Below are 24035 nucleotides of genomic sequence, written 5' to 3'. Positions count from 1 at the left end.
ATGTCCATAAGGATAAAGCAGATACTGAGTGAATGCGTGGAAGGACTCATAGTGTTGGAACTTGTCTTTTATCGAGGCAATGTAGTTGAACAGCGAAAAGAGCTCGATCTCAGAGAAGAGAAAGGGTCCTGCATAGGTTACAGAGCAGGCGCTGTTGCTGGCGCCTACATCGTTCCAGTGGAAGTCCCAATTGCGATTAGGATCATCACCCAAGCAAGGGCATTAATCGTTCTGGGATATCACATTTTGACAGCAAGTGTAAATAGGTCTACAACGTGGTTCATTATTTGATTCCATGCAATAACATGCAGTGGCATTGCCCAATTAACTTAGTTGAAATCCAACTAATGCAAGAGTATATTACTCTATCTATTGAAAAACTTTGTGAATCGTTTACTGAGCAAATTTTTAATCAAAATATCCCAGCTTCTTGACCTCGCCAACCATGGCGATAATGGAGTCCAGCACTTCTTCGCTTGCGGGTATGATCTGTGCAGCGGGCAGCTTGAAACCAGTAATAAAGGAATTGGAGGAGGGACGCAGCTCATAGCAGAAGGCCATGCGCACATCCTGAGTGCCATAGGCCCAATCAACGCTGGCACCAGCAGCAGGATAAATGGCATCATAAATGTTGCCACCAGTGTATTTCGTGTTGTAGCGCTGGGCTACGCCCGCAATAGATGCATCAAACACCTGCTGGAAGTCCTTTACATTGTCAGGCAAATCGCCGGTGTGACCATAAGGATACAGAAGGTACTGCGAGTAAGCGTGGAAAGAAACATAAAGTTGAATCTTATCCTTTATCGAGGCTATGTAGTTGGACAGCGATGAAGTCTCAATCTCAGAGAAGGCCGACGGTCCAGCATAAGTATCGGAGCAGGGATCGCTGCTAGCACCGACTTCGTTCCAGTGGAAGCCCCAGTTACGGTTGGGATCAGCACCGAAGCAGCTGCCGTATGGAGTGCGAGTCTTACGCCACATGCGGTCCGTGGTGTGCGTGTAGACATAGCCATCGGGATTGGCATGAGGAAAGACGTACCAGTTATAATTATCCGCCAAATTCTTAATGGATTCTACTTCTGAGGTAAGTAGCTGATTGATGATGAAGGTGGCTGCCGCAGGGGCAATCCACTCGCGGGCATGAATTCCAGCCTCCAAGAAAACGCCAGGCTTCTCGCTGAGGCTTTTGGAGATCTTGACACCCAAAATTGAACGTCCCTGATAGGTCTTTCCACCTTCAATCAATGTAACAACATGTGGGTACTGCTTAGCGAGAGATACCATCCAGGTGTAAGTATCGTCCAGTTCATAGTACTGCTCCCAGTTGTACTCTTCGGTGGCACGTCCCTTGATGGCCACTTTCTCATCGACCTCATCCATGGACTTTTGGAAATCCTTGGTCAGCAGCTCATATTTAATTTCAGCCTTGCCCAGAATCTCCAATAGATCGGGCACCTTGTGAGGGGCAACAACCATCTGGACATCAGCTCCAACAATGTGAACTCCATCCAGGAACTTGATGGAATCCGTAGATCCCTCCAGTTGCTTGAGAACAGCCAGTTGCTTGGCGTTCTCCGCATTGGTCTTGTAGAGACGGTAATTGTCGTAACGGACACGTTCCGCCTGGGCCAATCCAAAAGTGGCCAGAAGGCCCAACAGGGCAAAGAGAAGCAACTTATTCAGCGACATGGTGGTCGTTGGTATAAACAATACGATTTCGCGTGGTTGGTTTATATAGTCGATGGGGTTTTGGGCATAACGTCTGTGATAAGAGCTGATAAGTCAATTCGCCAAATCTTATTTATAACCCTTGGGATTAAATCGTCAATGTTTGGAGACATAAATAAAAGAGTTATCTGCGTCTAAGCCCTTATCAATATTTTTATTGTCAATATTTTTTTAAAGAAATTAACAACTTTTTTGTAGATTTCATAAAAATCAAGAGTTCCATTTAAACTACTCATAAAACACTTGGGTTTAACCCTGTATTATTGGGTGACTGGCAGTCTATAAATTGAATACGAGCCAAGGAAGGCTAACGTAACGCATTTAAGTGCCTAAGTACCCTAACGGTTAATTGGGCTGAGAATTTGAATGAAGTCTTTTTAGACACTATTCGGACGGTAGTTTGTAAAACTATTACTGTTCCCGAAATGACTAGGTTCTGATTCTAAATGAGTATTGATTTTTAAACCGATTCTTAAGAGAAGATCACCCACTATGTACTCCAAGTCTTAAGTATAAATAATGGGTATAAAAAGGTTCAGTATGATGTCGCATATAGTCGCAGCTTCTTTCAGAAACATGGGGATTGTCTATAAAACAATGACTTCTGCAGAAAAGAGTAAGATTAACGACCAAGTTTTATAATAGGGCATGTTTGTCAGATTGAAGAAGCTGACTGAATTTGGGTGAGAAATTGAAGGAGATTTGTTATTATTTCTTGATAACTCTCACAGATTCAATCTGAGTTAAAGGTCTAACCAGCTGGCCAGGCTGATTAGGCGCACTGATAAGACTTGAGATAAGGAATCTTTTTACATTTTCGGCCTGCCCCGTTCAGCTTTTCAATAATCGCTTATTCATCTTCTCATAGTATGGCCAACTACTATTTTGGATTTTTATTCTTTTACACTCGTGAAATCAGGAATTATTTGACCATTTCCTTAAATGGTAAATGAGAAATCAAGTATGAAGAAATTACTAAATTTCACACAGGATAATAAGTAGATAAATTCAACCCCTATTTAAGTATATCAATCATTCTGGCCCATCAAACTTTGACAGCAACTGTCCTGCCGTGACATATTCAAATTGGACGAGCTCTGATTGATGAGCTGAGTCAACCAGAGTCGGTTCCATACAGCGAATGGTGACTTGCTCCCATTTAGTGAAGACATCAACATGGCGCAAATAACTAAAGTGGAATCGAACTTTCGGAAACTCTTTAAAGATTTTCTGCGCAGTAGCTATATTAGTGGATTACAACCTCTGCTGCTACATACGCCCGTGCAATACGCCAAGTGAGCAGAAATGCATCTACATCTCCCTTTTGGTAAACAAAGTAACGTATCTATTTAACTAATTTATCTATCTATTGACAGAGCCCTCTGGGTGGCGTTCCTCGCTATTATTGTTGTGTGGACACACATCGTTATCATCAATCTAACGCTCGAGTACATTGACCAACCCACTGAAATCCACATGGCACCCAATCTGGTGCACGTGTCCAACAGCCCCTTTCCCGCTGTGGGTGTCTGCAGCTCCAATATGATCAGCAGACGTCTAATGCAAAGCTATGCTTCCAAAATGTGAGTCGTTTATTGTGCAAATCTTTAATCGAAATAGCCCAACTTCTTGACCTCGCCAACCATGGCGGTGATGGAGTCCAAGAGTTCCTCGCTTGCGGGTATGATCTGTGTAGCGGGCAGCTTGAAGCCGGTCACATAGGAGTTGGAGGAGGGACGCAGCTCATAGCAGAAGGACATGCGCACATCCTGAGCGCCATAGGCCCAATCAGTGCTGGAGCCTGCGGCAGGGTAGATTGCATCATAAACGTTGCCACCAGTGTATTTTGTGTTATAGCGCTGGGAGACCGCAGCAGTTGCTGCTTTGAAGACCTGCTGGAAGTCCTTGACATTGTCAGGCAAGGATTTGGTATGGCCATAGGGATATAGGAGGTACTGCGAGTAGGCATGGAAGGACACATAGAGCTGAATTTTGCCCTTAAGCGAAGCAATGTAGTTGGATAGCGACTGAGTCTCAATCTCAGAGAAGGCCGAGGGCCCGGCATAGGTATCAGAGCAGGCGCTGTTGCTGGCGCCCACCTCGTTCCAGTGGAAGCCCCAGTTGCGATTAGGATCAGCGCCATAGCAGCTGCCATAGGGTGTGCGGGTCTTGCGCCACAAGCGATCCTTGGTGTGGGTGTAGACATAGCCATCGGGATTGGCATGGGGAAAGATGTACCAGTTGTAATTGTCACCCAGCTGCCTAACAGATTCCACGTCCGAGGTCAGAAGTTGATTGATGATATAGGTGGCGGCCGCAGGGGCGATCCACTCGCGTGCATGAATACCAGCCTCAATGAATATTCCAGGCTTCTCGGTGCCGCTCTTGGAAATTTTCACGCCCAAAATAGAACGGCCCTGATAAGTTTTGCCACCCTCAATCAATGTAACGATCTGAGGATATTGTTTGGCCAATGACTGCAACCAGGCATAGGTATCATCCAGTTCATAGTACTGAACCCAATTGTACTCAGCGCTGGCGCGACCTTTGATGGCTACTTTTTCCTCAATCTCATCCATGGACTGTTGGAAATCCTTAGACTGTAGTTCATATTTGATCTCAGCCTTTCCCAGCAGCTCCAGTAGATCAGGCACCTTGTGTGGGGCAACAACCATCTGGACATCAGCTCCAACAATGTGAACCCCATCCAGGAACTTGATGGAATCCGTAGATCCTTCCAGTTGCTTGAGAACAGCCAGTTGCTCAGCGTTCTCCGCATTGGCCTTGTATAGACGGTAGTTGTCATATCGGACACGCTCCGCCTGAGCCAATCCAAATGTGGCCAATAGGCCCAACAGGGCGAAAAGAAGCGACTTGTTCAGCGACATGGTTGCCGTTGGTATGAAGAACACGCAGTCGTGTGATGTGCTTTTATAGGCTTTGGTTTGCTTGCCCTGAAACATGTCTCTGATACAGACATTGCTGATAAGTCAATCGATCAAATCTTATTTATAGTCCTTGGACTTTGCGAATGATATTTAAGAATTGAAACAATCTCATATAATCTAGGCAATGCACTTATCAGAAAACATCTCGACTGTAAATTAATCCAACGTGACGTAGACCGAAAATTGCAAGTCTTGAATTAAAATTTCGAAACTAGCCAGTCATAAAAAACTTGGCCCGTAAATGCAGCCTGATCAGACATAGACGAAAGCGTCTGGAATCAGACATAGACGAAAGCGTCTGGAATGCTTAAGTCTAACTATTCCTGAGAGACAGCTCTAAGTCGATTCGTTTATAAATCGTTATACACTGCCAGAGGGTACTATAAATGCGTCATTAAATATATTATATTACCCTATATAGATATACATATATATGTTTTTGATCAGCTGTAAAGTAAACTGAGCATAGACCATGTTTATTGCAGACAGTCGAAGTCGCACCGATCGTCTCACTATATTAAAAAGTTGTCATTGGGTGAATCGACAGGGTATTTAAAGTGCGGTTACACGAAGATAACCAACTATGTTCTAGTGTATTTGCCTTGGTTTTAACAAGAATCCAATTGAAATTCACACTCAGCTAGCATGCTAATATCCCACCCGATTCACAGCTATCAGCACCAGTCCATGCACAAAACAACAGTTGGCAATGGCAGCCGCTACGTCCCGTTAGATGCGGACAATTTGGCGCGCCGCCTGCTGGTGCTGTCGAACTTCTACCTGAATGCGCACGACGAGGCGCCGCTGGACGTCGCCGAATTGGGTCAGCTTCATGGGCTGCTCAATAGCTACTATAATGGCAGCGGGTACTCGGTGCACGATATACTGAGAGACTTGTCGCCCGACTGCGACGACCTGGTGCTGCGCGGGCTCATCTATGGCGCGCCCGTCAACACAAGTCAACTGTTTCTCAAGCGGTCAACAACGGCGAGTGTGTGCTGCATATTTAACTACAGACGACCCAGCTACTCACAGTACCCGTAAGTAATAATAATAGTAATAATAATACACTATTAAAGGCTTCTTTTACCTGCTTTATGTCTTTAAGCAGCTCTCAGCGCGCTCAAGATGACGCTGAAATGTCTGCACTGCCGCAGGTTGTATTTGAATCGAATTCCATACTTAATGGCATACAGTTTGTTTTGCAGGACATACAAGAGGATGATTTAACAGAAAGATATCTCAGCAACACGGCATTTCGGGTACATTAATCACTTTTTGTTTTAAAACCGCACAATTTATATATATTGACGCGCTCACACATCGAAATACACACTTAGCAAAAAGCACTTTCCGATTAACAGCGCCAAAATTAACAGAAACGATATCGATTAATTTGGCAATCAATGTTAAATTGTACCTCTTTCCCTATGGTTGGTATTCATATTGGGATATTAGAAGGATTTTTTCTGGCAGCAATTTAAAGCACTTTCCGACTAACAGTGCCAAAATAAACAGAAACGATATCAATTAATTTGACGATCAATGTTAAAGAACTGTTTTAGATGCGTTAGACTTCCATCCTTAACAAAATGGTAATTTTTTCCCTTTGATTGTTATTCATAATATCCCAAAGAAGGATTTTTCCTAGCAGCAACTCAAAGCACTTTTCGGTTAACAGCGGCCAAATTGTCAGAAACGATATCGACTAATTTGACGATGTTTGGTATGTTTGATATTCATAAAGCACTTATCGATTAACCATGCTAACACTAACTGTTGCGATATCGATTCTGTTAATACTTCTATGGTTGTCAGACGTTACGCTTTTAACTCCTTTACGTTATGTTAATTTAATATATACATTTATTTACCTTGCAGCTCATGATATTCCCACAGGAAGATTACGCTACAGTACAATCCAATAAACATGGCGAACTACTAGTCGATCATAATACAATTGTAGAGGTGCCCATACAGCCCAAGTTTTTTGACTCCAGCAACGCGGTTCGCGGTGTCACGCCACAAATACGTCGCTGTTACTTTCCCGAGGAGGGCAGGCAGCTGTTGAATCAGTGAGTGAATGGAGTATTCCTGCAGCCAAGCGACTATCGTTCATGCCTTACAGATCCTACTACTCTTTGGACGAGTGCATCCTGCTGTGTCGCATTGAGAGCATGGTGCAGCACTGCGGTTGCGTCTCCTCGCCCATGGCCGGCACAGCACGCAATGTGAGCTACTGCACGCTTCTGGATTTGCCGTGCCTGATGAAATGGCGTAACATTTGGTATGGCTACAATGAGTATCCCTACGTGCAGGAGGATGCCGCCAGCGTATCGCAATGCCTCCACTGCCTGCCCACCTGCGACGGCGTCAACTTTGAGATCATCAGCAATGTGGCGCCGCTGCGCAAAAGCTACAATTCATCGGGTTATAATCGTGGTCTACTGTATGTACTTAGCTTTTGGAGTTACTTTTGAGTTTATGCTGATCTTCTGCTAATTCCAGCAAGGGCCTGAACAACGATCGTCCTTTGTCCATTATAAAATTGTTCTTCAAGTTGCGTTTTGCTCAGGCCACACAAATGGATATGGTTGGCGATTGGGTTGTGTTGCTCAGTTGAGTTTAAGAATTAACTAGTTTTAAGCTAATAACTAATAATTATACTATGTATAAGCATCATACTAACTGAACCCATTGTACCCAAAGGAAGTCTTCTGACTTCCTATAAAGTAGCATGGGCAGTAGGGAATCCGTCTGTCCGTCGTCATACATAAGTCCATTTGAGAGACTAGAGTCAAATTTAGAAAGTTGTATTAAATATTAAGTTAATTTGTAGTATTGTAGTATAAATTATTAGAATACCATCTTAAATGCCTGCTTATTTTGTAACAATTAAGGCATCAAATCGTTGTGTAGGCTCAAGGAAGCACAGCAGCGTGCTTAGGAGCTGGTCACAACGCATTCCCTAGTCGGACATTCTCAACTCGATGCTATAAAAGCTCTTAATTAATATTTATACAATTTGTAAGCTTAAAGCTGCAGCTTAAGCTATTTATAAGAGTCGAATGCAAGCATTGAGCGATTCAAATTGTTCTTTAAAACAATCATATTAGCTTAAAGCGCACAGCTTGTGCTATCTATATATGCCAATGCTCTATTTAAAAAGTATGTTTAATCGCATTGTTTACTGTTCCATTTCATTGTAGATCGCTTTGGTGGCATTTTATCGCTGATGTATGGCTTCAGCATTATCAGTTATATTGAAATTCTTTATTATCTAACAGGCAAATGGTTTGTCTTCTACTACAGGGCATACAAAAGTCCCAAGGAGAGCAGCAAAGCCAATGATCTGAATAAGTCACTCAACTGGAACGAGTTGATGCCCAGCGGCATGGAGTGGTATTGGCGTCAGGAGTTACGACAGCAGCCGCCAGAAAAATAATAATATTGTTGAACAACATTTTCGCTTATGTGAATTGCTTAACACAATTGCACAGTATATTGAAATCGCTTTACGCTTACTCTCTCACACACAAAAATTCAACAATCGCATGAACTTATAGAAATTAAACTGTAGTTAATGTTAATGTAATGCATGCTACAAATGTAATGCCGTTTAAACGTTTCATGTTCCGATATATTCATGATTTTAATAATCATCACCGCGCGATACCACCTCCTTGCATGTGGGTCGCAATATAATGGTGTGCTCATACTGGGCCGTATAGCAGCCCTTGGTGTCGCACAGAGGCGGATACGCCTCAACAATGCCCTTGTCGCATAGATCCTTGAGTGCCATTTGGTATTTGGTGGCGCCGGCGCGATCCAGCCAACGCTTGCAGAAGGCCAACGTGCCGAAATGCTTGTTAATGGTACCCAGCAGCTGTTTAGAGGACTGCAGGCGAAGCGGCACAAATGGTAAATCAAAGTTTTTCATATAATGCGAACAGTCCATGTCGTCGTGCACCAGGCCCCGACCTGTGGAGCCGAAGGTTTCAATAGCATAGAACTCATCCTCCTCCATGCGTGTGGACTCGCCGCCCTTGACAATGGGCACAGTTTTGCCAGCATGAATGCCTGCAGGAAACCAAATGGAAAAATACGTTAGATGTGAACCTACGTAACGGAAACTGGTATTCTCGCTTACGGTACGGGCTAATGGAGTGTCCATTCAGATTACGAATAGCCTTGATGGGGTAGGTCTTGCCGTCCAATTCAATTTCGTATGATTCCATCACCTCCTGAATGGCTGTGCCCACATCACATAGACGCACATCGATGCCCGCCTCCTTAATGCCCGTATTGGTCGCCTCCTTGACGGCCTGCAGCAGCTTATCGTACTTATTATTGAATGTCAGCGTGAAGGCGCAATCAATGATGCGTCCCTTGATGTGAGTGCCAAAATCAATTTTACAAACATCATCATACTGAAGCACCGTGGTGTCGCCCGCATTGGGCGTGTAATGGGCAGCGCAATGGTTAAGCGAGCAGCCGGTTGGGAAAGCCAAGCCGGCCTCCAGTCCGTTCTCGCCAATTAGCCGACGTGCGGTATTCTCGAGTTCCTCGCATATCTGTATCATGGTCATGCCGGGCTTGATATACTTTTGCATATACTGACGAGTCTGGCGATGTGCCTCGGCCGCTTGACGCAGCTCCATGTAAATGTCGTTATTCATGCGATCCAAAGCACGTTTCTCCTCGGATGAAAAGCGATCCTTGGCCGTACGATCGTCCGGCAGATCCTTTGGCGTAGGGTGCTCCATAATCTGACCCTCCGGATAGTTGCCATTGGCAAAGAGCTCTGAAATGGGTATGGTGGGTGGATCTGTTTGACCGCCGCCGGCTTTTTTGCCCTTGTTCTTCTTCTTGGCGGGCGCAGCCGCTGTTGCCGTTGGCGCCCTTTTCTCAACGTCGCCATTAGTGGCTGCCTCCGGTTCGCCACCCTCGGCGACCTTTTTAGCTGCGGCCTCTGTATTTTTTTTAATGCATTTAGGAATTGCGCATGTGAAATACATAGATACAGCCAAACATACATATTTATATATATATATATATAGATGTAGGTAAATGTATGGCGAAATGCTTAGGTCACTCACCTTGTCGCAGTTTTTTATTGTTCGGCTTTGGCTTCTTTTGTTTTTTGGCATCGTCGCCGGCTGCGGTTACAGCAACTTCGGTTACCGCCGCCTCAACGTTTAATGTTTCCACTGCGGACATATTTATGTATTTGCGAAAATTATAAAATACACTTGCGGCTACTAAGCAATAATGGCGATGAAAGGAGAGCACGAGGTTAGAGATGTGTTGCTAGCCAAAAACACGATACATTTAAGTTTAACGAATATTTCTATCGTAAGCTTGTGTTCATATTAAATTTAAATTTTACATAAAGCGGCCAACTAGATTATAATTTTGATGACTCAAAAACTACGTATTCCTTCACACATATATATCTATTAACTATTTGCAAAATAAAACTGTCCTCAACGAACTATCGATATATCATTCACAATCATCTTAAGCAGTGTTGAACAATGCCTGTTTCGAGTCTACCGATAGATGGTGGTGGCTGTTCGATAATTTTAAGCTGTTTACTTTTAGCGAAATGGATGAAATTCTGTTTCCCACCCAAAATTCACTAAGTGACAACGATGATGTGGATTTAAAGTTCTTTAATACAGCCACCGAAAGCCGGAAGGATAGTGAGACATCCGACACGGCAGAGGGCAATGGCAATGATGCCGATAACAAGGATGGCAAAGCAGATGCCGATGCGGACGGCGACTCCGGTGAGCCCTCTCAAAAGAAACTAAAAACCAAAAAGGAACTCGAGGAGGAGGAACGAGAACGCATGCAGTAAGTGCTGCATAAATCAAGGCCACAGTAGCATCTTAAGTGATTAATTTCAGAGTGCTGGTGTCCAACTTCACAGAAGAGCAGCTAGATCGGTATGAGATGTATCGCCGTTCCGCCTTTCCCAAAGCCGCGGTCAAGCGCCTGATGCAGACCATAACCGGCTGCTCGGTCTCCCAAAACGTGGTCATAGCAATGTCCGGCATAGCGAAGGTGTTTGTGGGCGAGGTCGTGGAGGAGGGTAAGCAGTGGCTATAGCCCTTGGGAAAGTTTTAATCAAACCCCTCTGACTTGCAGCTCTGGACGTGATGGAGCAACAGGGCGAATCCGGCGCACTGCAGCCCAAGTTTATACGCGAGGCCGTGCGACGGCTGCGCAGCAAAGGACGCATGCCCATCGGGCGCTTCCAGCAGCCCTACTTTAGACTAAACTAAACAGTAGGATTAAGTTTGTAGCTCGTAAGTTAAAAATTTAGTCAATATACAAAAGCGTCTTTATTCGTTTAAAGTGTAATCGCTAGAACCTAAACTAATGCTGTGCTCGTGCCTCCGCCTGCATGGTCTGCAGCACAATATGCGGAACCAGATGCGAGGAGGCGTAGTTGAGTGGCACTGTGGCCAGTGGCGCGCTGCCATCGGAAGGAAAGTTGAGCTCCTGCGCCATGGGCATATCCCGATCGATCACATCTTGGGCAATCAGCGTTTTTGTCTCCTCGTACTCCATGCCCGCCTCCGGCTTGGCGCCCATCAGCAGCTTGCCACGCTGCACGCCCATATATTGCGTCGCCTTGGCATTTAGGGGCAACTGTCCGCAGGTGTCCGCATGCACCTTGCGATGTGCCTGCAGATTTGAGATGCAAGTGAAGCGCTTGCCGCAATTATTGCAAAGGAAACGTTTGATGCCCGTGTGCACAGTCATGTGCGTCAACAGACTCTCACGGTACGGATACTCCTTGGGACAGAGCTGTAAAAGAAGAGCAAATAAAAAAGCGTTTAAGTGGAAAGTGAGGAGTTTTTCTTGAAGGTAAGTGTACCTTACTTAACTATACCTGGCTCTAAGGCGCGGTTAACTAGCATTAAGCATTAAGACTTTATATTTACCAGCAGTATAAAGCACTAAAAGGTTTTACCATTAGAACTAGGCAAGATTTAAGTTTAAAGCAGGCCTCAGCTTTAGCTGATTAGAATTAACAGTTCGGCTAAGCTTTAACAGCAGACGGCAACATTTCTAATAAGGTTTAATTTAACAGCAGGCCGCAACGATAAGCTTTAGTAGGAATAACAGCAGACATAACAATTAACAGAAGGCTTTGCCTTTAACAGCTGTCTAGCATTAACAGGACCCTTCCGCATTTACTGGAATTATACTCACATGGCACTTGTAAGGCTTGTAGTCCGTGTGGCGCGTCTTAAGATGCGACTTGTACTGCGCCTTCACCTTGAAGGTCTTGCCGCACTTGTCGCACTGGTAGGGCGTCTCAGACTGATGGAGCAGCATGTGCGTCTTCAATATGCCCGCCGTAGAAAGCCGCTTGCAGCAGACACTGCACTCATAGAGCGGCACACGGCCGCACTCGGAGCGCACATGATCCGAGAGCGAGGTTCGCCCGGTGAACTTCTTACCACACTTATCGCAGATCAGATTGCGCGGCAGATTACGGGGCTCCTTGCGGGCATGATAGTTCTTCTCGTGGTTCTTGAGGCTATCGTGCCCAGTCATATACTTGTCGCACTTCTCACAGTAGAGCAGCTCCTTGTGCTGCTGGTGTGCGTGCTGGGTGGCCAGTTCCTTGCTGGCGAAGAACAGATTGCAGTAGCAGGGGCACTTGTGGGTGAGACTGCCATCCTGGCCGTGCACCTTCATGTGGGTCTCCAGGCGCTTCTCCACCAAATAGATTTTGCTGCATATTTTGCACTTGAAGACCTCCTCGTCCAGCTTGGCATGCGCATCCGCATCCTTGAACAGCTCCTTGATGGCCTGCTCGTTGAGCTTGTGATCGTCGCGCAGATGCTTCTCGTATGGCTTGCGTATGTGATAGATTTTAACACAGTGCGGACACTGCCAGGTTCTTTCCATTTTGCTCAACATTTTCAGACGCTCCTTCAGCTCCTTTTTGGTTATTTTGGCCACGCGTCGTGGTCCTGTTGAGGCCGTCGTCTCCTCCGGCATGGGTGAGGCCGTCGCATTGCGTTTGCGATATTTTCGCTTAACACTGGATTTGGTCAGCGGACGCAGCTGCTCCGCTTCCTCGTCTTCCTCGGCGCTGTCTGGCTCGGTTTCGCGCAGCGCCAGCACATCCTCCTCCAGGTGCTCGGCGCCATTGTGCTTGACCATGGGCACTGCGGCAATCTCATCCAGTATGCCCGTTGCATGCTCCACTTTGAGATTCTCAAAGGGCTTCAGGCTCTCGTCCGTGCTGAGCAGCACATCGAGCAGCTTGTCTTTCTCATTGCTATATATGTCCAGGCCGTTGCCCTCCATCTTGACAAAGGCACTCGCATCCTGGTACTCAAAGTCCGGATCTATGGCCTCCTCTTTGACCAGCGCCGGAGTGGGTAGCTTAAACTGCACCGCATCAGGCTCCTCGTCGCTGTTGTTGGGCTCAAAGTCTGGATATTCCTCGTCTGAATCACTCAGCTCCTGGCTGCTAATAAGCTCCTGTTTCAGCTTGACGGGCGCCTGCACTTTCAGCCTGCTGGCCAGCGGCACATCATCCTCACTATCCTCCGAGGGCGGCGCAACCGGCGCACATTTCTTGGGCCTGCCGCGTTTACGCTTGACCACATGCTGCTGGGCGAGCTCGGCGGATACTGTCTCTGCTGCAGCGGGCACTGCAAGAGAAATTGATTAGAATTGGCCAAATCTTTGGGAAACTTAGCAGCTGGAGCACCCACAGCGATGGCGATTTGTGCGCGGCAACTGACGACCGCAGCTGTCGGGATACTTGCGTTGGTGCTTGGCCAAGGTGGAGGGGCAGGAGAAGCGCATGGCGCAGCATTTGCACTCCACGGGCAACGCGTTGGCGTGCTCGGAATGATGTTTCAGGCTGCTCTCACGATCCACAAAGCACTTCCCGCAAATCTGCAAAGGGCACACGTTGAACTTGGAATTGGCAACAGCTACACATCATCAGCCCAGCTACGCACCTCACACTTGAACGGCTTCTCGATGGCATCCAGGCACACATTGAACTTGCGATCCTGATGCGCCTCCTCGATGTGCGCATCGTGCTCCGCCTCGCTGCTGAATATAACATTGCCGCCCACGCACAGTCGGCATATGTAGGCGCTGTGCGAGCTCTTCACATGCTCCTTCAGCTCCTCCTCGTGGCAATAGTGGATGTCGCAGTAGCGGCACTGGAAGCCGCCCGGCGGTTCGTGTTTCTTGACATGCTTCACGTAGCCGGCGAGCGAAATGAGCGCCTTGTTGCAGACGGGACAGTGAAGCTTCGGTACGCCGTCCGTGGTAATTTCCACTAGCATTTTTTGTCCCACACTTATCGATTGGGAAGCTGTAAAAGGCGGTTTACATTTTTGATGTTGTTTTACATTTGCCAAAAATTGTGAATATTTAATTGTTGTTGGTTTTGCATGCAGCCCTGGTTCAGTACGCAAAACGAAGAAGGTGGGGGTGCACAGCATCGCGGCTTAGACACAAATATAATTGTTTTCCACCATTACCTACCCATTTTGGATATGGAATTTGTATTAAACAGCTACATGTGAACTAATTTCGTGCGAAAATCAAATCAAATGCAACCGATTTGCACGGGTTTTTTGTTTGTGTTTCTGTGATTTTACGCACACCGTATTTGTTGTTGTGCAGCAGCACTGTGAAAAAATTTAACTACTTGCGTTATACACTCAGCGAATACATATTAGAGATGAGCGATATTCGCTTAACTGCTACTTTTCACTGGTACTATCCACAGGTAAGTCACAGTTGAGAAAATTCGTAAATATTTAGCAAAACATTTAATTATAGAAAAGAGGTGAAAAAAATCAAAATTTGGTGAATAAACTGTTTCTATTTGCAGTTAATTAACTGTTTATATTGAAAGCGAATGGTGAGTTAAGTATGAGAGGCAGGAGGCAAACTGTTAACGGGCTAAGTTGAGAGAGTCTAACTGTTAACTGCAGCCGTTTTCTGTTAAGTGGTCTATCGATTCTGCTAATAGTAACATTTGAGCGTCTGGCGGCAATTTAAAAAGAATTAAGTGTGTACGACAGCGTATATTCAAAAGTACGTACTCTATGTTGAGAGTTATATAATTTGCTAGCTAGGAGATGTTAGATAGACCCATATTGTGTTAACTGACTAATCTGTTGAATGCGGGAGTTTTCTGTTAACAACAGGAATTGCAGTTTATTGACTATCGATAACAAGCTGTTGAAAATCTCCTGCTAATAATAACATTATTTTGGCGGTGTTTTTAAAAAACAATGATGTATCGTATATTTTAGAGCGTACTAAGAACTATATTACTTTCACTAGAAGCATTTCACAAACCTTTTGCAACTTAAACATAAACATTACCATATATATCACGCACATGCTCATATCTAACTATATTATTTACACGTATTTACATTCTGAGTACCCTTCTTTGATTTGGCTAAGCTTTTTTTGTTTTTTTTTTTTTTTTGTTTTTTTATACTTGGGACCGCTTACTTATATATATTAGTTAGAAACTCATGCCCGTGTCGTGCTCGATGTCATAACTGTGCATTTTATCAATTATTCTATTATTTATCACTTCTTTGACATTGACAGACCACAGAAAGTCATAATGATTCCAGTCTTTGTAGGGCACCCTATAGAGATCCGCACAGGGAAGCAATGTGGCCAAATATTCAACATCCTCCACAGCGGACATATAGTCATTGTCACTGTAGTACATATTAACACAGCTATTGATATTTTGAACATTATATGACGGCGGCTCGGCCTGTCGATAGATAATCTCGTTCTTTTCCTTGCCATGGTCATACTGTCGAAAATCTCCCGATGTGTATAGCTGTAGATAGTGTATAATTTGTGTGGTGGAAGCGCCAGCCGGATGTGTCTCACAAACGTCTGTCAATAGGGTCTGAAATTTACATGAAATAGTTAATATACTAGTTTCCAGTTGGGATTGTTGCTTCTACTAACATGATTTAGATGTCTGGTGCCCCAGCCGCCAATAAAGTCCAGCAGTCCGGAGCACAAAAACTTCAGCATTGAGCCCACAGAGCAGACATGCTCGCACATAATTTTCTGTATGCTAGTAATGGGCAACAATTCCATGTTGCCCAATACCCAGCTCAGGAACGAGGGTGAGCCCAGAAATATGCCGCCCAGCTTGGACAGAATGAACGAATGATTGCGCATGTAGGCAATCGGCGCCAGCAAATGCACAGAGCGCACCTTATCATTGTACCAAGGCAGCGAGGACATCAGCACAAAGTATGTGGTCGTGCCCTGGGAATGTGCCACAAAGTGCAGCGATGTGCTGTTGCTCACGTCCAGGGCATAGTCCAGCATGGCAGCCAGATCATAGACGCCAATCTCATGCCAGCTGAACTTCCAGAAATCCGACGTATCCGGATGTATGTGCTTATGCTGACGCGAATACGTATTGCCGCGCGCATTGCCCAGCCACACATCGTACCCGGCATCGGCGAACATGTAGGCCAGCGATGTCTCCGGCCCATTGATGATCCAATCATCCGAGGCGCACAGAATGCCATGCTGCAAAAATACCACTGGCTTCTGCTGCGTCTCATTGAGCTGCTGCCTCTTGGGGGATGTGGGTATGCGATAAATAGTGAGAATATAGTCATCAGGCGTGTGCACCGTGTGCTCCTCCACGGGATAGTTATGATTCGTTATGAGAGTGGCCTGTAAAGAGATTAGTATGACTATTCAGAAGAGTTTTCAAATATCTCTAGTTGACTTTAATCTAATCATGCATAATGTTTATGTAGAAAAATGTGCTTGGTACTTGCTTCCAAAGGCACAACAGACACATTTTATTTGTATTTATTTCTTTCGCGAAATCTTTAATTTGATAACTAAAATTTGATTTTAGTAATTAACATATTCAATCATTTGGCACTATCTACAAGACTGGAGGCATGACCCATATAAAACTTTCCCAAGCTTTTTATTTTGCTAGCCAGACAAAAACTAAATAATGATCGCACCACTTTTTTTTTGTGTGTGTTTATTAATAATTTTATAGCAAGCAAATCCCTCACCCTAGCATTAGGCGATGTTTATAAAATAAAATCGGTATCAAAGTTCGTCTGTGTATTTTTTTTAGCTGCCGAAAGATATTCCCCAGGTGGGCATTGTGATTAGATGGTCTTAAGTCGCTTTATCAAAATCAAGAAAAACAAGAAAATAAACGTTTGTTATTGTTGTAAGCGTGCTCTCTCTCTCACGCGCTCTCCCGCTCTCTCTCGCGCTTTTGCGACAACAAAGGCGCGCATGTAAAAGCTTAACGAAACTTTTCGTTCAGTTCATCACCCACCAGCAGCGACAACAACAACGACGAATGGCAAAGTCCAAGCACAAGAAGCGCGTCATCAAACTTTGCCAGCGGCAGCGCGTCGTGTGCCATTCATAAGTGTGGGGGGCGTGGAAAAAGTTTTTCAAGCAAAGCTTTGTCACGATCATGGGGGGTGGCGGAAGCACGGTTATGGTTGTGCTTGTCACAGCTTGTACTTCAACTCTCTTATCAGCCAGAGCACAGTTATTGAGCACAATCAGCTGATGTGCGTAGCTGTTTTTGTTGTTGATCGGGTGATCGCAGCTGCTTTATAAACGAGTACGTAGCGCACACATATGAAACTATGTACACTCAGCGAAATAAATCGAGAGTATACTAGACCAGCTTAAGGAACGACATTTCTATTTCAAAAATGTCGAAATAAGCACAGTAATTTTTGAATTCATCTTTTTTTCTGAGTCATACCAAACATTAAAATATTGAAATGCAGATTTGTTTCTAGATTTTTTCTAAGTGTATTCACCTAATTTTGCATTTCGGCGCATGGCTTCAAAATAAACGTTTTATGTGTAGATTATATAGTCATGTTCCGCTGATATTTGAACAAATCGGGCAAGTGTACGGAAGAGGGGCCATATGTATGCACCCATAAGTGGGGTAATTATGCTTTGTTATTGTTTTACTTTGACACGCGCTAGTTTCTAGAGCTTTTACCATGTGAATTGGAACAACCTTCAAGAAATATTATCAGCCGTACATAATTTTGGAGGGGGCCACGTATGACTGATATGGGAGCGTGCCATAAATTATGCTATTATCGCCCGATCAAAGTTAAAAGTTTGCCAAGTTTTCCAGTTATCGCTCAGGATATTAATGCTTATCTAACGGCAACAATAATTACTCATCATTCAATGAGCTAGGCTCATTATCTTTAGCTCATTAGCGCATTTTGAAAATATAGATTATAATCGGTAGTCACAATCATTCAATGCACTTGAACAATCTTTAATAGTCATTCGGTGTTTTTTTGATATGTGTCAGTTTATATTTGCCATATAATTATATTTTTACTTTTTCTGGAAGTAACGCAAGTTTTTTTTATTAATCCCAAACCAAAGTCCAAAATTATTGCGAGTGAGTGTCGAATATCTTATCGTACAAACGAAATTTGTTTTATTGATTCCCAACTGTCTGAGACATGTTGAGCACCATGATAAGGTCTAGATCCTATTCAAAAATCGGATGTTACTTGGGCAGTTAAATATAGATTGATTGAGATTTGTCTTCAAGTAGAAAAAAGACACGTAGTTGTAGTGCTCGCAGATAATAGATAATGTAATTTACCAGATAAGCTATTTTAATCGCATTTTCAGAATTTGTAGAGTTACAATATTTATTTAATTTAATTTTAATTTTAATTTAATTTAATTGACCAGAGAAGTTTTATATATGACTTTTCTGTCAAGTATTTAAACACTTGTGAAGGTGTTATGAGCTAGTTCAAAGGCTTAAAGATCCAGTTCATCTGAACTTATATGCAAGTTGTGTTCTTTTTAAAGCTTACTAATAACTGAGGCTGTTTCAATTTTAAAGGAGTTTCAAAGAGTTTTACTACTTTTATGTGGTTTTCTTTACGAAGCTAATGCCTAAATAATAAATTACGTAACAATTCGCAACTGGTTTAAGCGCTGAGTAGGCTAGGTTAAGTGCTTCAACTTGTAGGGCATATTAAATAAATGTAACTAAATTTATGACTCCGGCTTGGGCAAGTATGTAGGTCTAAATATAAAATATCAAGTATACGCACGGCTGGCCACTTTCAACTCTTTCAATAAAGACATTACCCAATAGTCGATTGGCAAATACTTGTTGTCTTGTTAGTCGTTGGCCAACTAACTAACTTACTAACTTACCGTTACTTTGAGGCCATCCACCGGATCGATTTGCCCGCTCATGAGCTGCAACAGCAGCAGCGCCAATACCAACATATGAAACATTTTGTTGTTGTAATTGTTGCTGTTGTTGCTGACACGTCTTATTGTTGCTGTTGTTGTTTGTCTTGTTGTTGCTGTTGTTGTTGTTATTGTTGCTGCTGTCGTTGGCTGTTGCATTTTTATGCACATAATGTAATGGCAACTCTTGATATTTCGCATCCAAGACTGACCCACTTGCCGAATATGTTGCAAAGCCCCGTTGTGGCCAACTGCCACGCGGCCAACAGCCCGACCCGTTACTCGTGCCAATAAGCTGTACGAAAAAAACAAAACAAAAAAAAATTAAATAAAATTAATTAAAATAAAATATATGAAAATTTAGATATAAAATTTTTAATAAAAATTAATAAAAATTGAAATTGTTTATAATTAAGTTGATTGCTACGTTTCTACTTACACTTTTTGTCTCGAAGTGTGCCTCAATTGCAGGGTATATATGTATTCTGTGCTGCTTATTCAGCAATGCGTTGATGCTTCAAGACTTCAAGTGATCTTCTTGGCATATATATATTATATATACTATATATATAAATATAAATATGTGCTTGTCCTTATATTGATTTGCTTTGTTATTAATTATGCGTAATAACAATAATTGCGCTCAATTATATATATATGTATATGCCTTGGCTTGATTTTTTTTCCTCGAGGATTTCGCGATTTGCCTATTTTTATTGTAATTCTAATTATTTTATTGCTCAAGGGCACTTCGTATGCGCTTGTGTGCGTGTGTATCTGTGTGTGTGTATGTGTGTGTGTGTATGTGTGTGTATGTGTGTGTGTGTGCTGGTGATTAACTTCAGGAAATTTGTACTTTTACGAAAATACTGAGCTCGGCAGCTGATTAGAATTGTCGTGACGTCAATGTCTGCTCGCTTTTCTTGTATCGCAGGAAAACCTATAAATATATATATATATATATATTTATACATTTTTAATACAAATTATATTCCGATTGAAGATATATAAATATTAGATAATGTTAAATATTCAAAAAGATATGTTGTATATATTTTTGTATTTAATATAATCTTTGAAATGTATTTAAAACAATTATTTGCAGAAAGGAAAATAGTTTTTCTTTCCGTGTGAGCAGCTCACATTTTTTTGTTGCAACATTTTAAAATTTGGTTTAAAATATAATCATTTAATAAATATAATTCCTTGAGTTCTGACGCAAAAGCAAAAGCATAAATATACATATTAAAAGCTTAATCATCACAAATATAAGAATAAAGTTTTGGGGCTTCGTTCTAGAAATGCATTCTCAATTATAATTGATTATTATTAAAGCATAGAAAAAAGTGTTTACGAATAGTGCAGTTTATATATAGGGTTTATTGAATGGGTCAATAAGCTCTAAGTCTAGTAAAAACAAAGTAATTAGCAGTCAATCAATTCCCATTAGCTAATATATATTCTATATATATATATTTATATATATACATTGGTAATATTTTGCGAAGATGCAATTCTTTTTGATCTTGTATATATACATATATATAGTGTCCACTATGGCGCAGATTCATTAAGTCATAGCAGCTTGGAGAGCAAAGTTTATCAATCTTAATTGTTAATGTGTGCTACGTTAAGTATACGCCAGGTTCACCATTGAACCCTAAACTTAATTTTGTACAACACGAATGATTGATTTTAAGTGGAAAAAATTGCATAAACTTCCCGAGAATACAACTTATATTTTCATTTAAACATAAATTTAAATGAAAAAAAAAAAACCATTTTATTTAAAAAAGTAATAAAAATAGAGTACAATTTCAAAACTTGTTGTAACGTGAAAAAAGTTACACAATTGTTTTATTTTATTTTCAAATTAATTTATTTTATATAATTGTGATTATTCCAATTTTTAAATTTAATTCAAACCTCTGTTAAAAAATTGGAATTTTGGTTCTGACAGCTTTTTAATTTTTATATAGATTTCTGTAACAACTTTATTGGCAACAACTTTTTTTTTGCATTTAGACAAAAATCTCTTTGAACCATGCGCAGATTTCACTTCGCGGCGATCGTGATGAAGTAATTCGAACTTGAGCCGTGATTATGGAAAGTTAACTTGGGAGTTAAAGTTAACTAAAGAAAGAGCTAATAGTATATCATCTAATTTGAAACTCAATTAGTTAATTATATTTTTTTTGTGTATTTATTGCCAAATTATGATCTTTTTAACGCATAATATATGCCAAATGAGGTAAGCTTTTATTATCGATCGATCGCTCAATCAAACGATTGATTTACAGTTAATACACATGTGTGTATGTGTGTTTGTATGTATATATGTATGTAGACATATCCATTTGTGACTTGTTGCTTTAGCCATATGCGAAAAGTTGAATGAAATCGCTTTGGCACTCACTTAAAATTCAAAATCAAAACAATTTTCCACGACAGAAAATTGTTGTTGCTTATGCATATAAATGTTTTTTGTTTTTTCTTTGTTTCTTTCCTAAATTTGTAAATTTTTCAATTTATTTATAGATTGTTGCCGTTTGCCGCGTGTTGTCAGCGCGTCAATTTCCAAACTAAAACTAGCTTAGAGTCGCGGCCAGTTTGTCTGCCCAGAGCGCAAAAGCTTTGGCAATCGTGTTGTGTTGCCGGCGATCGTCTGTGAGCGCAAAAGCTTTCGCTCGCAATAACGGAAGCGGCGACATCGCATGTAAACGGCAACAGCTGTTGTTGTTGTCTCTGTAGTTGTTATTAATATATACTCTGGCTGCGGCTGTTGCTTCTTTTGCAATTTCTAGAATGTTGTTTGTAAACAGTGCGATTTACCGCATAGCTGCACGCGGCGCAGCGAATAGTTGCCCAAACAAAAAGACAGCGCTAGCGGGTCAAGTTCAACGCGAACCGGTTCTCTCTCTCTCTCTCTCTCTCTGTCTCGCTCTCCTCCTCTTCTGTTTCGTCGCCCACTCGTTTTGCATGCTCGGTTCAAAGCTCGATATCGAAATTTTGACGTTTGTAATAAAAGCGCTTCGCGAATCTCAAGGTCATTTGCGTAATTTATGCGTTTTGCTTTTGGGTATACAATTGCCTTCAAATGTCGTTAAAATAATGAGCAGCAAAGTGTTGCGACTTAAATGGAGACATTATTGTTGGTTAAAGACAACAAACAATTCATGCGAGGCACAATTTATGCATGAATAGGCTGCGTTAAATACTTGATATACCCTGGCAAATATTATACTTGGACGATTGCTTGGAAAATCCTTGACATTAGTTTGGTAATATTGTATAATTCCCTAGTTTCATTAAAATCGAAAAAAAAGTATTACAAATATTTTAATTTTTTGGTTCGAGTCCGTAAAGCGAGCAAAACATACAAAAAAATCGATATTACCCAAAATCACAGTAAATCGAGTAGCTTGCAGTTCCACCCAAAACCATAAAATCAAATAAGTATAAACTAAGTATTACTTGAGTATTAACATACCAATGTGTCCCTATTTCCTTTTGCCCAGGTCTGCATGAATCCAAAGTCGGCTAATAAATCGATAACTCGGAGAAAAGGCGATATTATACCTTCGGGGTAAGTTATATACGTTATATATAGGACCTATAGTCATTAGGAAATATTATTAACCTAAGCTAATCTAAGGTTAATAACTATGTGAAAAGCTATTTGTTATATAATTCGACGCGAAAAGCTATTTGTTATACATATTTAGGTTTTTTTACATTAATACAAAGATTTATGCCAGACATGCATTATTTAAATTCCCAACTCTGATCCCAACTCTTTTATGCATATTGCTGTTCCTGCAAATCGCTTTAATTCGATCTGTTTAGGAAATCCTTTCGACATGCACTGTCACAACAAATCCATTTATTTGGTTCATGAGCTCCATGGAGCACTCTCTAATTTTGTAAATCGCTTTACTGCATTCAACCATAAAATGTAAATAAACTACTTTAAGAGCATCAACAAGAAGTGGGTAGTCGACAATGCTCGCCCTTTGCATACCCTCTAGTTTTTAAAGGCACACAAACATATATATAATAGTGCTTTAAAAGTATTTACACACTGGGAAAGCACACTTTCTTTTGGGCTTTTGATGAATATAACAAATAACATAAATGCTGTAGTAATACTTTAAATGTAGTTATATAGATAATGTATATATAAATGTACAGCTTATAATTGTTTATGAAGTGGGTAATTCTTTATTTATTGATTTATTTTAAGCTTAAGGCTTAAACAAATTAATATTGTAGGGCTTTTACAATACTGAAAACTGATATGTTTCGATATTTAAGTGTTGTGAAGTTATGTATAAAGCATATAAGTGTGCACTAGTCGGGAGAGTCCGACTAGGGTATATCCTGATTATTTTTCTAAGAAGGATGGAAATGAAAGATACTTGATTAGTATATACTATTCTAGAAGCGACATGTCACATCTGGTGACTTTAGCTGTTAAAACCCAAGATATTTATTCAAAAAAGAGGCTGTCGATTTCGAGTATTATCGATTACTTGGGTACGGGGCAAGTTATGAGGTATTGGATTGGATTGGAACTACGTCTTTTTGAACGTTAAATCTCTAGCTCTTTTATTTTATTTTATTTTTATTTATGTTTCATCCTTAAATATTCTTTCATAATCAATATATTACAATTGACAAATATACCCGCTCTGAGCTGGCGCTCTCCAGGGTACTCTAAAAATGAGCCTGCAATGCGCCGCACTTTGTGTTAGTCACGCAAAAATTTGTTGCTCGTTGCGCCGTTGCACTTGATTGTGTTTATTTATTATGCAAATTTGCATTAATTTTTTGTTGCAACACGTGGCACAACATGCAGCAGCAGTAGCAGCAGCAATAACAGCAACAGTTGCTTCATTTGGACCTTTAAATTGCTTTTATGAAAAATGCATGCGCCTGGGAAATTGTGATCCTGCGCCAGCTGAGCTTAGTGCAAGGACATTTTATGCTAGTTTTGTGCTTAAAAATAGACGCGTTGATAGACAATTAAAAATGTGGCTTATAAAGCTATCAATAGTT

General features: G+C 41.7%; 7 protein-coding genes and 1 long non-coding RNA gene across 11 annotated transcripts; 2 read left to right on the top strand and 6 right to left on the bottom strand.

The window, feature by feature from the left end:
• Positions 1-370: 370 nt before the first annotated feature.
• Positions 371-1704, bottom strand: LOC115758617 (zinc carboxypeptidase A 1). The gene has a single exon (XM_030699350.1). It carries the CDS (start codon positions 1687-1689, stop codon positions 409-411), a length of 1281 nt encoding a protein of 426 aa, XP_030555210.1. The 5' UTR covers positions 1690-1704; the 3' UTR covers positions 371-408.
• A 1200-nt stretch (positions 1705-2904) lies between these two features.
• On the top strand, positions 2905-8138 carry LOC115758585 (sodium channel protein Nach). The gene is made up of 8 exons (XM_030699305.1): positions 2905-3023; positions 3105-3311; positions 5348-5716; positions 5788-5938; positions 6558-6751; positions 6805-7125; positions 7185-7294; positions 7886-8138. The coding sequence occupies exons 1-8, from the start codon at positions 2905-2907 to the stop codon at positions 8119-8121; spliced, it is 1707 nt and encodes a 568-aa protein (XP_030555165.1). The 3' UTR covers positions 8122-8138.
• On the bottom strand, positions 3334-4622 carry LOC115758588 (zinc carboxypeptidase A 1-like). The gene has a single exon (XM_030699307.1). It carries the CDS (start codon positions 4614-4616, stop codon positions 3336-3338), a length of 1281 nt encoding a protein of 426 aa, XP_030555167.1. The 5' UTR covers positions 4617-4622; the 3' UTR covers positions 3334-3335.
• Position 8139: 1 nt separating the features above from the next.
• On the bottom strand, positions 8140-10031 carry LOC115758587 (methionine aminopeptidase 2). The gene is made up of 3 exons (XM_030699306.1): positions 9776-10031; positions 8827-9648; positions 8140-8756 (listed from the first exon to the last, which is right to left on the bottom strand). The coding sequence occupies exons 1-3, from the start codon at positions 9894-9896 to the stop codon at positions 8329-8331; spliced, it is 1371 nt and encodes a 456-aa protein (XP_030555166.1). The 5' UTR covers positions 9897-10031; the 3' UTR covers positions 8140-8328.
• A 232-nt stretch (positions 10032-10263) lies between these two features.
• On the top strand, positions 10264-11118 carry LOC115758969 (transcription initiation factor TFIID subunit 11). Of its 2 annotated transcripts, XM_030699772.1 has the most exons (4): positions 10264-10535; positions 10589-10773; positions 10830-10990; positions 11053-11118. In XM_030699772.1, the coding sequence occupies exons 1-3, from the start codon at positions 10285-10287 to the stop codon at positions 10964-10966; spliced, it is 573 nt and encodes a 190-aa protein (XP_030555632.1). In that variant the 5' UTR covers positions 10264-10284; the 3' UTR covers positions 10967-10990; positions 11053-11118. The 2 variants fall into 2 exon arrangements, with proteins under 2 accessions (XP_030555632.1, XP_030555631.1); XM_030699771.1 differs by lacking the exon at positions 11053-11118 and having other exon boundaries at positions 10830-11040.
• LOC115758968 (zinc finger and BTB domain-containing protein 41) lies at positions 11004-14383 on the bottom strand. Its single transcript, XM_030699769.1, has 5 exons — positions 14217-14383; positions 13679-14043; positions 13427-13613; positions 11904-13363; positions 11004-11495 (listed from the first exon to the last, which is right to left on the bottom strand). The coding sequence occupies exons 1-5, from the start codon at positions 14218-14220 to the stop codon at positions 11061-11063; spliced, it is 2451 nt and encodes an 816-aa protein (XP_030555629.1). The 5' UTR covers positions 14221-14383; the 3' UTR covers positions 11004-11060.
• Positions 14384-14970: 587 nt separating this feature from the next.
• Positions 14971-19049, bottom strand: LOC115758526 (lipase 3). Its single transcript, XM_030699217.1, has 3 exons — positions 18939-19049; positions 15684-16412; positions 14971-15621 (listed from the first exon to the last, which is right to left on the bottom strand). Exons 1-3 carry the CDS (start codon positions 19020-19022, stop codon positions 15217-15219), a joined length of 1218 nt encoding a protein of 405 aa, XP_030555077.1. The 5' UTR covers positions 19023-19049; the 3' UTR covers positions 14971-15216.
• Positions 19050-19078: 29 nt separating this feature from the next.
• Positions 19079-22545, bottom strand: LOC115758525. Of its 3 annotated transcripts, none has more exons than XR_004017428.1 (4): positions 22468-22545; positions 19834-19917; positions 19417-19684; positions 19079-19272 (listed from the first exon to the last, which is right to left on the bottom strand). It is a non-coding gene; the product is annotated as an uncharacterized LOC115758525 (long non-coding RNA). The 3 variants fall into 3 exon arrangements; XR_004017429.1 differs by lacking the exon at positions 22468-22545 and adding an exon at positions 21394-21434; XR_004017430.1 differs by lacking the exons at positions 19834-19917; positions 22468-22545 and adding an exon at positions 21394-21430.
• Between the last annotated feature and the right edge of the window lie 1490 nt (positions 22546-24035).

This window comes from Drosophila novamexicana, unplaced genomic scaffold (genome assembly GCF_003285875.2).
Source record: "Drosophila novamexicana strain 15010-1031.04,08,12 unplaced genomic scaffold, DnovRS2.1 tig00000193-arrow-pilon, whole genome shotgun sequence".
Lineage (NCBI taxonomy): Eukaryota > Metazoa > Arthropoda > Insecta > Diptera > Drosophilidae > Drosophila > Drosophila novamexicana.
The sequence above is the reverse complement of the archived record's forward strand: the minus strand, read 5'-3'. Positions and strand labels throughout refer to the sequence as shown.

Coding starts and splice junctions, on each gene's coding strand:
- LOC115758968 (XM_030699769.1), bottom strand. Junction 13,364..13,426: donor GCGCACAAATCGCCATCGCT/GTGGGTGCTCCA, acceptor TTTCTCTTGCAG/TGCCCGCTGCAGCAGAGACA. Junction 11,496..11,903: donor ACAAGCCTTACAAGTGCCAT/GTGAGTATAATT, acceptor CTTCTTTTACAG/CTCTGTCCCAAGGAGTATCC.
- LOC115758588 (XM_030699307.1), bottom strand. CDS start 4,616: ATGTCGCTGAACAAGTCGCTTCTTTTCGCCCTGTTGGGCCTATTGGCC.
- LOC115758587 (XM_030699306.1), bottom strand. CDS start 9,896: ATGTCCGCAGTGGAAACATTAAACGTTGAGGCGGCGGTAACCGAAGTT. Junction 9,649..9,775: donor CAATAAAAAACTGCGACAAG/GTGAGTGACCTA, acceptor AAAAAAATACAG/AGGCCGCAGCTAAAAAGGTC. Junction 8,757..8,826: donor ACACTCCATTAGCCCGTACC/GTAAGCGAGAAT, acceptor GGTTTCCTGCAG/GCATTCATGCTGGCAAAACT.
- LOC115758526 (XM_030699217.1), bottom strand. CDS start 19,022: ATGTTTCATATGTTGGTATTGGCGCTGCTGCTGTTGCAGCTCATGAGC. Junction 16,413..18,938: donor TGGATGGCCTCAAAGTAACG/GTAAGTTAGTAA, acceptor ATCTCTTTACAG/GCCACTCTCATAACGAATCA. Junction 15,622..15,683: donor GCACCAGACATCTAAATCAT/GTTAGTAGAAGC, acceptor TGTAAATTTCAG/ACCCTATTGACAGACGTTTG.
- LOC115758617 (XM_030699350.1), bottom strand. CDS start 1,689: ATGTCGCTGAATAAGTTGCTTCTCTTTGCCCTGTTGGGCCTTCTGGCC.
- LOC115758969 (XM_030699772.1), top strand. CDS start 10,285: ATGGATGAAATTCTGTTTCCCACCCAAAATTCACTAAGTGACAACGAT. Junction 10,536..10,588: donor GAGGAACGAGAACGCATGCA/GTAAGTGCTGCA, acceptor GATTAATTTCAG/AGTGCTGGTGTCCAACTTCA. Junction 10,774..10,829: donor GGGCGAGGTCGTGGAGGAGG/GTAAGCAGTGGC, acceptor TCTGACTTGCAG/CTCTGGACGTGATGGAGCAA.
- LOC115758585 (XM_030699305.1), top strand. CDS start 2,905: ATGGCGCAAATAACTAAAGTGGAATCGAACTTTCGGAAACTCTTTAAA. Junction 5,717..5,787: donor CCCAGCTACTCACAGTACCC/GTAAGTAATAAT, acceptor GTCTTTAAGCAG/CTCTCAGCGCGCTCAAGATG. Junction 5,939..6,557: donor TCAGCAACACGGCATTTCGG/GTACATTAATCA, acceptor TTTACCTTGCAG/CTCATGATATTCCCACAGGA.